At 41.6% G+C, this 16,014-nt stretch overlaps 1 protein-coding gene across 1 annotated transcript in view; it reads left to right on the top strand.

Annotated features, from left to right (window-relative positions):
* Positions 1-16,014, top strand: part of LOC101854964 (cation-independent mannose-6-phosphate receptor) — a gene marked incomplete in the record, with an annotated part of 86,335 nt that overhangs the window by 61,451 nt on the left and 8,870 nt on the right. The window contains 8 exon segments of the mRNA XM_013085335.2: positions 1,188-1,324; positions 2,639-2,807; positions 3,638-3,706; positions 5,500-5,592; positions 7,628-7,815; positions 9,365-9,474; positions 10,885-10,970; positions 13,502-13,660. Of these exon segments, the coding sequence (XP_012940789.1) occupies positions 1,188-1,324; positions 2,639-2,807; positions 3,638-3,706; positions 5,500-5,592; positions 7,628-7,815; positions 9,365-9,474; positions 10,885-10,970; positions 13,502-13,660 (1,011 nt within the window).

Raw genomic sequence — 16,014 nt, 5'->3', positions numbered from 1 at the left:
TCAAATTTGTTTGGGTTTTTTTTAGCTCATCACCTGTTTTGTCCAATTAAAAACATATTTCTATGTGGATATTACTTAAAATAACATTGCTGAAAGGCCCCAAAAATGTATATTTTCAGTTTCCAAGGATTCTCATACTTTGGCAGCCATTTTCTCGCTAATTTTTTCACTGGGACCAGGCAACTCCGTCTCCTTCTATTGCAAATATCTCGACTTCTATTTAAGACAGATAGATATTTTTTTCATTTAAAGCAAGACATAGGGGCTCTCATGGCCTAGAGGGTAAGGTGTTGGCCTCTCATTCAAAGGACCCGGGTTCGAATCTGGGTAGCGACGGAAAAATTTTCTTTTTTAAAATTTTCTCGTTTCAGCTTCTTTCCTGCTCTCTAGCAATGTTCTGTCATCTGCTTGCTCTCCACTTTCTGCCCCCACCCCCTCGCCTCCTTTGCCCCTTTCTGGGCTCCTGACTCTTTCTGCAGCCTTTCTACTGCTACTCCTTGGCTCCTTCTTACTGCTGTCTTTCAGCCAAAACCCTGATCTTGTGGTAGGAAATATCTACACCTAGCCTTCTTGGACAAGGGCAAAAAATCTCAGAGGTCCTGTGTGCTAGTTGCTCATGTTAAAGATTCCTTGGTGGTTTAAAATCAATAAGAGTAGGGTTCGGCCGCCACCCAGGCAAAATTCAGAATTTCCTACCAACTAAAAATGTTTAATGTGTCTGGCGCGCTCATATGACCTTGTGCAGTTGCGAGCGCCTTAAAACACTTACCAAAAAAAACCCCAAAAAAAGCAAGACTGATGAACAATCTTTTAGCTGATACCAATAACTCCCAAACACGCCCAAAAATTAACAAGCGCCTGGTTCCACTGTATCATGACACTATTGTAATCCTCATGTTCCCACATTTTGAAACTATTATTTATTGGATAGTATGGTAATAATATTTTGTTCCGTCACGTTGTCCAGTGTGGCACTTTGTGGGTGGTTTGACAAATGCTCTGGTGTGGTTTGCTCCTCCTTTCCTACCAAACATATGTTGTCTTATCTCTCTCCTCCTTCTTTTTTGTGTTTCCTCTTATCTTCGCCACTTATATAAGCTAATTGTATTACAAAATAAAAGGCTACTAAAACATAAAACAAAATGTGCTGCCTTCTTTTCACCATTACTCTAATGACTTCTGCACAGGTATTGGATGAATCTTTGTCAGCCTCTTCACGGCCAGCCAGAGAGCCAGGGATGTTCCCCCGGTGCAGCTGTGTGCATGAAGACAAAAACCGGGATGGTGCACACTTTAGGCAAACTGGAGACACAAGTCATGTTTGGTAAGCTGTGTTCCTTATGGGTTCATGGTAAATTGTGTATGTCGACTTTTATTGCTATAGCTTAGGACAGAAGTACATGGAGAGCTTTTGTTTGTGGCCAATACTCCGGCATGGGCTGAGAAAGGAGGATGGTGATGACTTTACATACCTTAAAGCAAAGCGCTGTGTCTTTTTTTCTTTTTCTTCTCCCTTTTCTTCTCCCTTTTCTTCTTCTCCTCCTCCCCCTCCCCCTCCTCCTCGCACCATGTTACAGAATCACAATTAATCCCTAATGGAAGCTCTCTCCAAATTAAATGTGCTTTTGATGGTGTATATGAGATGAAAGACTAAGGTTGTGTTAGACAATGTTAGAAAAGGAATACTTCTTAAGTAAATACTGATTGTTTATGAATGCTTTATTTGTTGTTTCATCATTTGAAGTTTTTGGGAAGGATTTTTTGTTTTTGTTATTTGTTGCTTTTTGGTGGGGGGGGGTGTTGACAAGATATGTCTATTAAGATGGAAAAAAAAGCGGCTCTTATTTTATGTGCACAATGTTGGTGTGCTAATGTGTTGTTAGATTTCATTGTTAACTGTTTGTAGGTAGTTGGCGGGTACTCTGGTCTGGTTTGCACCTTCTTTCCTATCAAACATCTAGCATCCTTATCTCTCCTCCTTTTATTTAACTGTTTGTTACTCTGTTGTAACGCCTCTAATATTCGGCACTTATATGACCTAAATGTGTTTCAAGTGGCTAAAAACTCTAACTGGGGACTCTTGTGGCCTAGAGGCTAAGGTGTTCACCTCTCATTCAAAAGCCCGCGGGTTCGAATCCGGGTAGCGACTGAAACATTTTTTGTTCTAAAATTGTCTCCTTTCACCTCCTTTCCTGCTCTCTAGCTATGTTCTATCATCTCCCCTTTCTGCCCTCACCTCCTCACCTCCTTTGCCCCCTCCTCTGGGCTTCTGACTCTTTCTGCAGCCTTCCTACTGCTACTCCTTGGCTTTTCTTACTGCTGTCTTTCAGCCACACCCCTGATCTTCTGGTAGGGAAGATCTACACCTAGCCTTCTCGGACGAGGTCAAAAAATCTCAGAGAACTTGTGTGCAAGTTATTATTATGATAAAAGATCCTTGGTGGTCTAAAATCAATGAGAGTAGGCTTCGGCCGCCACCCGAGCGAAATTCAAAATTTCTTACCAACTGAAAATGTTTAGTATGTCCAGCGCGTTCATATGACCTTATGCAGTTGCGAATGCCATAAAACACTTACCAAAAAAAACACAACAAAAAACTCTTATAAAAGAAGACTTGTTTACTGTTTTTGGTTTCCAGTGGAGAAGAACAGTGGAAGCAGCAACAGCACTGTAGTGGTGGGGTACTCCGAGGGCGATGCAGTCGCATGCCAGGCTGGTAGACGCAGACGCAGCGATCTGTCTCCCAAAGTCATCATCAGACTGACCTGTGGCCAGACAGTGGGTGCACCGGTCTACTTGGAGCACAGGTGAACATCCAGACATCATAAAATAAAGAAAATATAAATTACACTTTTATTGATCCCAGAAGGGCAATTTGGTTTTCAATGGCTCACACACACACACACACACACACACACACACACACACACACACACACAAACACACACACACACAACCATGCCATTGCCGGTCGCCACTGTACAGAGCCCTGTTTTTTGAGCTAGCATTGTCGTGTCTTGCTGAAGGACACACCCCAGTGACCACCCACCTAAACCCTGTGTCCCCAACACTTGCTTGACATTACTTGAGTCTGAACTCACCGCTCACTCAGCCACTGGAGCCCCCGAACATCATGTTAGGGGCTGTAAGGAAGTAAGGTGTTGGGGAAAGGAATGGGGGGGGGGGGGGGGGGAGAAGGTGTTGGGGAAAGGAATGGAGGAGGTGATGGTTGTGGAAATGCATGCTTCTGTTTCATGGAATTTCTCAATTGATCTGTGTTTGAGTTGGAGAAAGGAATTAGGGGATGGGAGTATTTTGTTCAAAGAAGTCGGAAGAAAGAGTTGTCCCCAGCTCAGTGGTATTCTTTCTTCTGTTTTGTCGGTGAACTTGACAGTCTACACAGCGAGAAATTTTTACTTCCCTTGTTATTTTTCCTCTTGATTTTGCAACATGCACCAGAAAGTTAACAATAAACTTGATGTTTTTGTCGATGTATTTTTTAAAAACCCAACCATTAGCTTTTATGACTATTTGCCTGTTTTGTCATCCCCCCCCCCCCCCCTCCCAAGCTTCCCAACAGAAACCAGTTGGTCAACTGTAACATTTCAGTATTTATCATTGTTTTTTTTCCCCCTAGAGTTGACAATGCTGCGAAGTGCATCTTTGAATTCACCTGGGCGTCAAGGCTAGCCTGTCCTACAGAAACGTAAGTAACTCGCCAGATCTCAGTGTAATGATAATAGATTGTCCGCCAATGTCTGACGAGGACCAATGCATCTGCAGAGGAGAATATTTCTTAATTAAGTGAAACAGAATTTAAGTGGCTCAAAATAATAATATTAATTGTCAATCATGTATATTTAGCGTATTTTCTCTTGAATGTGGTCTGTGCACTTTTCAGCTAAGTTAACTGTGCATGCAAAAGACTTCGGTTTGATTCTTGTGTGCAGATGTTCTGATATTCATTTATCAAATATCTCAATCTGCAAATTGTTGTCTTCAGAAAAATAAACCAGTATCCCTTTTTGTTGTGCTGAACAATTTAACTCCTACGGTAACTACCACTTTAGATGATTTTATTCATAACTTACCAATATTTGGCATCAAATCAGGACACAGGACAAAAAAAAAAAAGATAAAAAGTATCTGAACCTGTCGGCTTGGATACTTTACCCAACTCAGTACATGTTAGCCCTGACTGTAGCCTTCTCCTTGATGATCTTAATTGTGTCAATTAAATTACAAAACAGTCAGAGATGATTAACCGTATCCGTTCGCCCCCTGGGGTCATTTTGTACTCCAGGGGTTGTATTCATCACATTTTAGAATACTTCTAGTACGGAGATCTCTTTGAAACTTTCAGTATTTCTCAAAAAAATCATTATGACAGACTGTTATGCAAAGCGTACGGATGGGATTAACTAGTAAATTTCCTCTCAGTATTTCTCAAAAAAATCATTATGACAGACTGTTATGCAAAGCGTACGGATGGGATTAACTAGTAAATTTCCTCTTTGGAAAGTGGTAGCACAGAGTTCCCCACATCGTATGGATACGATAGTAAAACATTGCGTATGAATAGGGTTAATTAATCTTTTGTCCAGATTGGTTGTGTTGCAAATTGTGATCATTTTTGTGGAGTGGTAGTAAACTAAATTGCTCTCTCTCTCTCTCTCGATCTCTCTCTCTCTCTCTCTCTCTCTCTCTCTCTCTCTCTCTCTCTCTCTCTCTCTCTCTCTCTCTCTCTCTCTCTGTCTGGGGGCTCTCGTGGCCTAGAGGTTAAGGTGTTGGCCTCTCATTCAAAGGTCCCGGGTTCGATTCCGGGTAGCGACCAACAAATTTTCTTCTCTAAAATTGTCTCCTTTCACATCCTTTCCTGATGTCTAACAATGTTCTGTTGTCTGCTTTCATTTCCACTTTCTGCCCCCACCCCCTCACCTCCTTTGCCCCCTCCTCTGGGCTCCTGACTCTTTCTGCAGCCTTTCTACTGCTACTCCTTGGCTCCTCCTAACTGCTGTCTTTCTGCCACACCCCTGATCTTCTGGTAGGAAAGATCTACACCTAGCCTTCTCGGACAAGGGCGAAAAATCTCGGAGGGCCTGTGTGCAAGTTGCGCACGTTAAAGATCCCTTGGTGGTCTAAAATCGATAAGAGTAGGCTTCGGCCGCCACCCGGGCAAAATTCAAAATTTCCTACCAGCGGAAAAGTATTAGGTGTGTCCCGCGCGCTCATATGACCTTATGCAGTTGCGAGCGCCGTAAAACCCTATACTAAACAAACAAACAATCTCTCTGTCTCTTTGTCTGTCTCTCTGTCTGTCTGTCTGTCTGTCTGTCTCTCAGTCTCTCTCTCTCTCTCTCTCTCTCTCTCTCTCTCTCACACACACACACACACATACACACACTCTCTCTCTGTCTCTCTCTTTCACATACACACTCTCTCTCTTTTTCTCTCTATCTATCTCTCTCTCTAGCTCATGGTCTGTTGTCTATGTTGCAGAGCTCCTGTCAAAGCTGACATGAAAGATGGACAGATCCTTGACAAGAGAACAGGCAGAACCATTGACCTTCGTCCTCTCCTCAACAGTGATAAGTAAGATATTGTGGGCAGAACTACAACTTGTTTTTACATGGTCATAAGATAGAATATTTTTGGGTCGGACATCAATATCAAATATTTTTTTATGCTAGTTTTACAAGAATCCACAACTCTGCCTTTGTTTCTCTATTCTCTTAGTGCAAAAATGTTGTGAAAGACTTGACAAATAACCCAAGAGTTAACTCATCGGATATTAGGTGATTAACTATTAGCAACATAATAAGTTCTAAAAAAAAGTTATTTCCGGTAAAGGGTTAAAGGTGTTCCTAATTGTGCAATGTTATTTAACAGTGTCTGAATGACAGGTGCCTTAAATTTTTAATGTACAGCTGAGATGCTGAAAAATGTTGTTTAGACAGACAAAAGCATCATTATTGGACTGTCTGTTACTTACTTTTCCTAAATGACCTGTCCTTTTCTTTTCACCTTCGAGTTGTGCATGCTCATTTGACATCTTGGTCTCGTACTTGGCTGGGTCTTTTCAGGGATGAATATTATTTTTTTTCACAAAGTCCTGCCTCTGTAACTCCTACTTTACGGCAAGCCAGTTCTGCTGGCACACAGCATCACTCTTATTTTTTACAGCCATAACAAAAAAGTATAAAAGCCCAGCACTACAGTCAGACTGTGTGTTCATTGCAAGAATCATTCATTTCTTTTCAGTTTTGTGTTTATGTTGCGCAAATGGGTTATACAAGAGTGGTGCTGAAAAAGTGGATAACAAAATTGGCTGTTTTCCAAAGGTGGAATAGTGGGTGGTTTTCGGGTGCTCTGGTGTGGTTTGCTTCTTCTTTCCTATCAAACGTCTATCTTCCTCATCTCTGCTCCTTCTTTTTTGTGATTGTTACTCTCTTGTAGCACCTCCAATCTTCGGCACTGATATTAACTTATTGTGTTGCAAGTGCCGTAAAACACGTACTAAAGCAAACAAAGGCGGAATAAAACCCTCGGAATACAAAGAGCTAATAACCTTGTATTGAGAGTGGCATAGAACATATATCATACACGTATCTGAAACAAAACCTTGAAGTCCTTCCCTGACTGTATGTATGATATTAGTTGCTGTCAGAGTTATGCTCATAAGACAGACTGTGCAGGAATCTAATGTTGGTGGGTGGAGGGCACCACTGGTAGGTCCTTTCCAATAGACTTTTTTTCTTCAACTCTAGAGCACCAGTGGCTGAAGAGCGACACTGGTAGGCTCTATACCCCCCCCCCCTCCCTGTTGTTTCTGTCTATCAGTCTTGCTTTTTCCCTGCACGAAGTCACCGATATTGTGTTGATGCCCCTTTATTTACTCTATGCAGAAACGAGCAGAAATTTGACAGACCCCAAATTTTCCTACCATTTATGTCATTTTCTTGCTTGTACAGACCGTCTGCTTTGTGTGAGACTTTGCGATTTTGAAAAGTGATGTGTATGACAGTCTTACCACTGAGCAGTCACTGTATTTTTAATTTCTGTGCGCTTACATGTGGCACGACATGGGGGAATCTGGCTCTCGTCAATTTTGGGGGCATACGGAGTTGATGTATCATCTTAAGGCCTATCCATTTTCTTGCTTTTGGTGAAAATAATATCCATCTATGTTGAATAGAAGTCGAGATATGTGTGATTGAAGGGTCATCTGGTTTCAGAGGTAAAATGAGCCTCCAAAGTTGAGTTATTTCTTTAGCTTGAGAGTCCTTGGAATGTGAAAATTTATATTTCTTCTGCTTTTACTCAACGTTTTTCAGTAAAATCCACTCAGAAATGTGCTCTTTAATCGGCCTGAAAGGTGTTGAACCAAAAAACAAAAGTTCTATAAAAATTCCCAAACCTGCAGGAAAATACCAATTTCTTGACTTTCATTATTTTGACGAGCGCCCCAAATATGTTTATTTCCTGTATGTTCAGATGTGTACTGATATGTTAATTTCTTGTATGTACAGATGTACAATTTCTTTGTGTACATGGATATGTCAATTTCCTATATGTGCAGATTTATGATTTCTCTGTGTACATATATGTACAATTTCTTTTTGTACAGGGCCCACACAGTGCAGGTTCACAACAAGAAGTATCTGATCAGCCTGTCAGGTCCGGTTCAACCAGACTCGACTTCCTCACAACTCACACACTGGGCCTGTGACAGCGCTGCTGTCTGTGATATCACCAACGGCCAGTCAGCAGCCCGCAACTTGGGCAGTTTCAAGAGCTTGACATACTTTCTGCTAGGTAGGTCATTGTCATTACCTTAAGTATATTGGAGAGAGAGGAAGATGGGATGGGTTTTGGGGGGGGCAGGAGGGAGATAAAAAGAGGCAGGCTGAATGACGAAGAAATGGAATAGTTGTGAGCATGAACACTTACAGTACCGAAGGCTCATATAGTGAAAAACCCTTGGGTACCGCACCAGTTTAGAATGTTGAAACTGTGGTGGAATTTTTTTTAAATTAGAGAAACCATGGCAGCCCAAGAAATGCACTTTAGAAATTCAGAGAGGTTCATCGACCATTCAGCTATCATATAGAGTGACTTCGTTTGGTATTTACTTCAGTGCAGTGCGTCCATTCTTTGTTTAATTATGTGTAGTTAGCTCATTCTACGGCCTGGCGACTAAATTCACTGAAGGTACTGTAAGTGTTAAAGTAAGATATAGTATATTAGACTCTATATGTACTTCCTTTTTTAGTTTTAGTTAGCGTTTCATGGCACTTAAACACAATTAGGTCATATGGTCGCTTTTAAGCACAAGGTGGTATCCCAAAAAAATGCCGTTTTAGGAAAATCGAAGGTAAAGTTTTTGGACCGTTGTTCAGTTTCTTTAACTTTTTTTATCCTAGCCGTACCGCCACGGACTCAGTACCAGTCCTGGGGCCGCCTCGCCGTATGAGTCGGAAGTCAGTGCGTATAGTTCAAAGTGCTATATTTCTTACGTTTACTCTAAGGTTTTAAGGAAATTTGGCAGTTATGTTAGAAATTGAATGTAGTTTTTGTAAATGTATGTGGTTAGGAAATACACCAATAGCACAATGTAGATTTTGAGGTGTATTCCACCTTCGAACTTGACCCTGATTGCAGCGCCCACGACGTCCCATTGGATTTTATAGATCTAGATCTAGCCCTACCCATCGAGCACGAATTCCAGCTGACCCCTTCACCATGATCTGAATCGCTATTAGATGAGTCTAAGTCCTGTTTCTTATCATCCACAACGGAATTTACGGCTCTTCTTTCAGAGTCATTTTCATCAAATTAGTATCATTCCCCCTCACAACCTAGCGCCACTTCAAAAGGAACTTCGTCGGTTGTGAATGTGTGTTTTCGAGACATCTTTCAAGCTTCTACACCCATCAAAAACAAAGAAACTACTGTTCATTGGAAAATTAAAATATTCAGACAGAGCTAGCATCGCCGTATTTGCGTATTTTGGTAATTATAAGCAGAACTAGCTTCTTTGACGGGACCGTATAGCTGTTCCGAGTATACTCGTAGCCCGGACTGGTCCTCGTTACGAGTATACTCGTAGCCCGGATAAAAAGTGTTAAAAGACAAGGAGAGTTTTCTCTATAACCAAACAAATATACAGACCAATGAAACCAAACTCCCTCATTTGTCATTTCATGCATGAAGACTCTGTCTTCCTCAGGGCAATGCCCACTTTTGGTGTAGGTCAAGATTTCTAAAATCTGGGTTAGCCCGCTTGTCCTTAAAAGCGACCAATATATGCTGAAGATTAGAGGATGTAGGACCACGTTTATATCTTCCTCCTCCCCGTTCCCAGATGAGCGTCTGGAGGTTGAGTTTACCGCCCCGGAGAAGTGCCCAGGCAACCAAAGCAGCAGCCACGTCACCACCACCATCATCTTCAACTGTATCAGCGACAAAGCTCAAGTAAGATCTGATTAATAAACCTTCCAAGTCTTCTGCTTCTTTTTCTCGATCGCATCGCATTTGAAGTCTGGTATCTGTCATTTACTGGGCCATCCTGCTCAGTTCATCTGTCGACCCCTACAGCTTCTCTTGTAGTGTTAATGGGGTTGGCCACATTTCCTGTCTCGGGGCCCTGTGTGTCTTGCAGTGCTGAAGGATGTTTTCCACATTTTGGTCCTCCTCTTTGTACTGGCATTTTAGTGATTGTACTCGTTTAAAACATCTGTACATGTGTTGAATCAGTCGTGTGTGTTGTGTTCTTAGTTTTCCAAGTCTATTCACAAGAAATTAGTTTAGTTCTGCTATACAGAACCTTTTTTTAAAAAACTAAGTGGGTCGTTGGAGGACACCACTTGTAAGTCCTACCTTCCTTTTCTTCCTACCTCTTTTCTTTCTTTCCATCTTTGGTTTCTGCCTGTTTATCTTGCTCGATACCAACCCTTATTTTGGATTGGAGCTTTTCAGAAATGTCATGAAAAGAATTTCTCATTTGACATTTCATGCATGAAGGCTCTTGTCTTCTTCAGAGATTTTTGTGTAGATTGTACAAATACTACATACTCATATGCACACACACACACATTTGTGCACACTCACATATACACATATCCCTTTCATACTCTCACCCACGCATACAGAAGTTCACTCTCTCTCTCTCTCTCTCTCTTTCTCTCTCTCTCTCTCTCTCTCTCTCTCTCTCTCTCTCTCTCTCTCTCTCTCACACACACACACACACACACACACACACACACACACACACTCATGCACACACTCACACAGCAACATGACTAATTTTTACACTTGCAGGCTTGCCTACTGCCCCAAATTTCTCGTGACTTTTTTTGGATTTGGCAATCGGGAATTTGAGGGCCTTGTCGCATACACCACCCCGAAACCAGCCCACATTATGTGATTGTGTTCATTGTTGTGTCTTCTAACATTGTAACCTTGGTGTCTCTGATTGGGTTTTGAAAATGTTGGCAAGCCTGTATTTGCTTCCATTTTTGCATAATTTAACTCTTTAAACCCTGTTCTCCATCGGACGTTGGAGGCGTCCAATACTAGTGACAACTGTTTCGTTTCTTTTAGTGCTAGTTTTTGCTTGTTTTTCCAAACTATTGACGATCCAAGTTTTTTTAGTAACGCTGAGCCTTTGATTCCTTAATATAAAAGTTGAAGGCAAGCTTTTGGAGTTATAGTGAGATGTAGTGCACCAGGTTTAGGTGACTAGAAAAAACTACAGAAAATGGTGGAAAAAAACTCAGGGTTTAAAGAGTTAATGATCTAAATGTTTGTGTTGTTGGGAGTACGGTCTTAGGTTCAGCTCAGTGTAAGAAATTTTTTTTGTTTTGTTTTGCTCTCCTTTGCCAGACGGAGCCGGAGTTCTTGTATCAAGCCCAGGACTGTGGCTACATTTTCAACTGGGACACCAGTCTTGTCTGCCTGCATGCCGCTCCGTAAGTACCTCAGGGAACCTTTGGTCATACACATACATGCACAAACACTTACGTGCGCGCGCGCATACACACACACACACACACACACACACACACACACACTGACAAACATGCACACACATACACACCTGCACACACATGCACACTGACAAACATGCACACACACACACACACACCCTTCCACACACACAAAAACATACACTCGAACACACACACACATACACACACAAACACATAAACATTTACCCACCCTCAGACATGTGCGGACGTGCACACGCACACACACAGATGCACAGATCTACAAACCCAACAAAGACATCTACCAGTATGCTGCCCCCATTACCACATAAGCCGTTATCCACCGGTCGACCTGCGCAAAGTGGAAGAGAGAGGCGAAACCCAAACTGCCATTTGCCCAGCCGCCATCATACCAGCTTGAGGCCTCGCTCAGACGGCAGGACCGCCGGCTTCGGCTTCTCTCCCAAATGAGAACTGGTGGAAAATCGCCCTGGCTGAGATCATATCTCCACAAAATGGCGCCAGCGGACAACCCAGATCTGTCCTGTCAAGCCTGCAAGGAGGAGGACGAAACTATGGACCTTGTGTTCCTGAAATGTCCCGCCAACTATTGTGCAAGAACCCGTCTGCTGGGACATTTCAGTAACCCACTTTCAGCACTTTTTAAGGACCCCTGGGCAAGTGTTGAGTTCCTGCGTGCTGTTGTCATCGCTGACCGTTTATGACGCCACAGCGCCTGAAGAAAGAGAGAGAGATAACCACATACAGTGCTTCCACTCTTCCGTATTTTTACGGAAATCCGTACTTTCTGCCAGTTCCGTACTTGTTCCTCCATCATTATCAACTCCCTCCGTAAAAAGGTGCTACAACGTAGGACTACCGAAATTCTGTAGCTAAAGATCCGTACTCGCCTTCGTATTGTCTAGTACTACTATAAGTTACGGTACGGATATTTACGGTAATTCTCTCTGCAATAAGTTAATGTTATAGAAACCTGCCAGGTTGCGCATTTCCTTCCATCGGCCATTATTCCGCTGTGCCCCATGCATTCATTGCGGGCTTGTCGGCAGTGCATTTTACCTGTGGATTGATCAAAATCTGGCGAACTTTTTGTGCCAATTTCCTCCTTTCTATCATTCACTCATTCTTTCTGTCTATCGTCGGATTGTTGCAGCGGCTGAAAATTTGCGCGTTGATCAAATAAATTGGCTTGTGCTCTTAGACAGAAAATTACTGTCCGAAAGAAACTTTTTACAAATTTTTTCTAGATCTAGAGAAATGATCAATACGAAGATTCTACGGCACAGGAACACGATAAGGGCCGCAATGAAAGAAATTTATGCTAAAACTACTAAAATCGAGAATAATACGAAGTGTTCCGAGGTTGTGATGCGACTTTCAGGCGTGAAATTAAAAAAAAATTAGGGTATACGTCGGGTAACTCTGTATTGTGAAGGTACATATCTATTCCTTATTCCCAGGTTTGCTTTCTATCAATTGTGCGATGACAAATTAATTGAATTATAGTAGCAATGGAAAGGGAACCTGCTTTTAAACATTACCATCAATGAAAATATATTATGTAGATCAAGATCTAGATCTGGGTGAAGAAATCAAGACAAAATGTAGGTGAAAAAATAAATGTTATGGTTTGCAGGCAATCTCTTCAAACAGGCTCCCAAATGCCATTTTCAACCCTCTAAATGCACTAAATTTCAATTTCTTCGGGGGCTTCGCCGCCTCAACCCCCACCGGGACGCTGATAGGGGCCTGTGCGGCCCCCAGACCCCCGGCAGAATTTTCCTTACTTTTCAGCTTCAGCTGTTGGAAGCACTGCACGTAAGGGAACCTGTGACGCACACAGTCAGCCTGTCATATGACCACCTGTCTGAAACAATCACTTGTACAAATGACCAGTTCCCACTTATCCCCTCATTTGTATTTTGATATATGGCTCAAGATGTCCACCTATCCAAGACGAACACTTTTCTCCTTGACAATGGGTGGTCGTCTTGGACAATTTCAATATGTGAGGCATTGTGGTGAAACCAGGCGCTCGTGAAAATAATGAAATCAAAGGATCTGACATATTTTTGCCAAATTGGCAATTTTTATCAATTTTTGTTTGTTTGTCTTTATACCTTTTATGTCTGTATAAAAGCACACTTCCTTATGAAGTTTACTGAAAAATGTTGATTAGAGGCACAAAATACGTACATTTTCCGTTTTCAAAGACTCGAGCTATGAAGTTATCAAACTTTGGCAGCCATTTTCTTGGTAATTTTCCCTCTGAAACCAGGCGACCCCCACCTCCTGTAATCGCAAGTATGTCAAATTTTTTTCAAGATAGATGGGTATTTTTTTCATTAAAAGAAGGCAAACAAACAAACTTTCAGATGATACCAATAACTCCACATGACCCAATATTGACAAGCTCCTGATTCCACCTTGTGATGACGCTTATAATATTCGGATCCAAACCCATTTTTACTGGACATTTCCTCCTCCCACAGGTCGGTGATCAAGCCATCAGCTGGCAGTGGCATGGGCAGCAAGGCATCCGGCTCAGACTCGAAGGATAGCGTGCCCAAGGTGGTCGTCGGGGTAACCGTCTTCCTGCTGATTGCTCTGGCCTGCATTGTAGTGCTTGTCCTTCATAAGGCTGAGAGAAGGTAAGGAGACTGTTCCATTCGCTTCAGTTAGTATCATGCTTAACTACTCTCACAGTGGATGCCCCTGGTTTGAATTCCCGAGGGGGCATTCTGAACTTGGGCTGTTTTGGGGAGCTTTAGTTTTTAACCCTTTGCCACCTTATCTCGCCGATTAGCGATGTTTACCTTCCAGTTTCTTTGGATTTTCCCCAAAAGATGATGGCAAAGTGTTGAGACTCTCTACCCATTGATTTGGTTCTACTGGAGACCGACATTAGACATTAAATTTAGAGGCCTGGCCTCATAAATTACCTTACAGTGTTGAAAAGGCACACTTTTACAATTTTTTTAATTTTAGAAAGTCACTGAATGCTGCAAAAACATCTCTGTTTCTGGATCAGAACTCGAGCAAAGACCACTCTGTTTTTTAATGTTGTTGGTTGCTTTAGTGTCAACAATGCAGATACATGAGTCTGTCTTGTTCTGTTTTTTATAACCGCCCGTCAACTCGAAGGCTTTCACTTTGGTGAAAAATAATACCGCTTAAGCCGTACTTTTTTACTTATTCTTTGTATAATGGAAAATTGCTACAGGTGTCATATGACTGTTTGACTACCTCCACAAAAATTGCAGTTCTTCAGAATGTTGTTTGTCCTCAAAATTGCATGTTGTCTCACATTGTGCGACAGTCAGGACTAAAATGGCGACCTTCAGAGAGCTGACTGAAAGCAACATGCAGTGATTGAATTTCTTATTGCTGAATGCTGTTCAGCTGTGGACAGTAATGAAAGCATGATATTTATTTATGGTTAGGTTTGTGTTGATGTTACGTCTATTAGACAAGGAGCAAGATCTTTGAATAGAGAAGATTCGGCTGAAAAAATTGAACAATCAAATGTTTTTTTGTAGGCCACAGAGAAAAAGGCAGCTTATCATTTTCTGGAATGGAAAGGCATTGTCCACATGAAGTTCCTGGCACAGGGGAAGACAGTGAACTCACAACAATATATTGCAGCTTAACCTGTAAGCTAGGCTGAGATGAGTTTGCAAGGGAACGATAAAATACTGCAGAATGACAATGCACACTCCCACAGGTGTCAGATTTCTCTACCCTGCTGCATCTGTCATACAATCGAGCTTTTCTCCTTTGGACTTTTTCCTTTTCACATTGCTGCAGGAGTACCGGAAACAAAAACCACTTTGACAGTGTGGTGTAGACAAAACTGCTGATTTGTTTTGCTCTGATTGGATGCGCCAACTGCAGTGCGGTCAAAAATTCATGGCGCAACTCGTTGTCAAATATTTCCTCAACTATCGTACCTTAAGTCTCCAGCTTTTTCACAATGACTTGTATCAATTTCTCTTAACAGATCAGTATTTTTGTAAACACCAGTTAGCTGTATTCTAGAAAATTCCGTAATAAATACTAATTAAAAATCCCAGTGAGTGGTTTCTACAGATTAAATAAGTTTATACCTGTATCGCTTTTAAAAGCAAGTCCATAATTTTTTTCTGCTCACAGCATTATGCATATTGAATGCACGTTTTTGAGAACCTACTGTGGTGCAAAAAAGTGTTCGCTATAAAATTAATTTTTTGTAACAAGTTTTGCCACTGAAAAGTGTCATTGATGAACAGTGACACAGGCGTATGCAAAATGTGCATGAGAAGTGGGAAGAGCTTTGAACAATCCCATTTTCCACGTGGTGGAGATTTATGATATTTTATATAAATTTATGAATAAAACTTTTATAACCTAGCTTCAATTGTTGTGGAAAAATATGATTAAGTTAAGACAAATTGATACAGACTGCTGTGCAAAGTATTTGTGATATTGCTCAGTAACACTTTAAACTATATGCACATATGTTTTTGTTTAGTGGAAAGTGGAATTACAGTTCCGTTATAACCTTTCTTTCCTATCACCCCCCCCCCCCGCCAAAGTCTTCGCGACGTTCATTAAACGCGGATGAGACAGGCAGAGACGTCGTTAAGTCCACTGGGAAGACAGCAGTCCAAGGTAAAAAATCTCGATCATTTCCAGCCAAATTCATCGCATTGAGTCAGTTTTGTTTCTGGAAATGGATAACGGTCTACAGTCTCACGCCATCTTCCTTTCCACGGAATGACTGCTATTTTTTACTTAATTTTTTGAAACAGTTGTCCCATTTCTCTAATATAATATTATGATGATGATCGAAGTTAGTGCAGCGCTCGAGTTTGGTTGGAAATGGTATATTATAAAGATCAGTTCCTTTGTTTTTTGTTTTAGTAGAGGTGTAACGGCGCTCGCAACTGCATAAGGTCATATGAGCGCCACAAAGCTCAGTTCGTTGAAGTCAAAAGTTGTGTGTGTGTGTGTCTTTACAAAGTTG

Source organism: Aplysia californica, unplaced genomic scaffold (genome assembly GCF_000002075.1).
Source record: "Aplysia californica isolate F4 #8 unplaced genomic scaffold, AplCal3.0 scaffold00366, whole genome shotgun sequence".
Classification (NCBI taxonomy): Eukaryota; Metazoa; Mollusca; class Gastropoda; order Aplysiida; family Aplysiidae; genus Aplysia; species Aplysia californica.
Note: the sequence above shows the minus strand (reverse complement) of the source record. Positions and strands in the feature narration are given on the sequence as shown.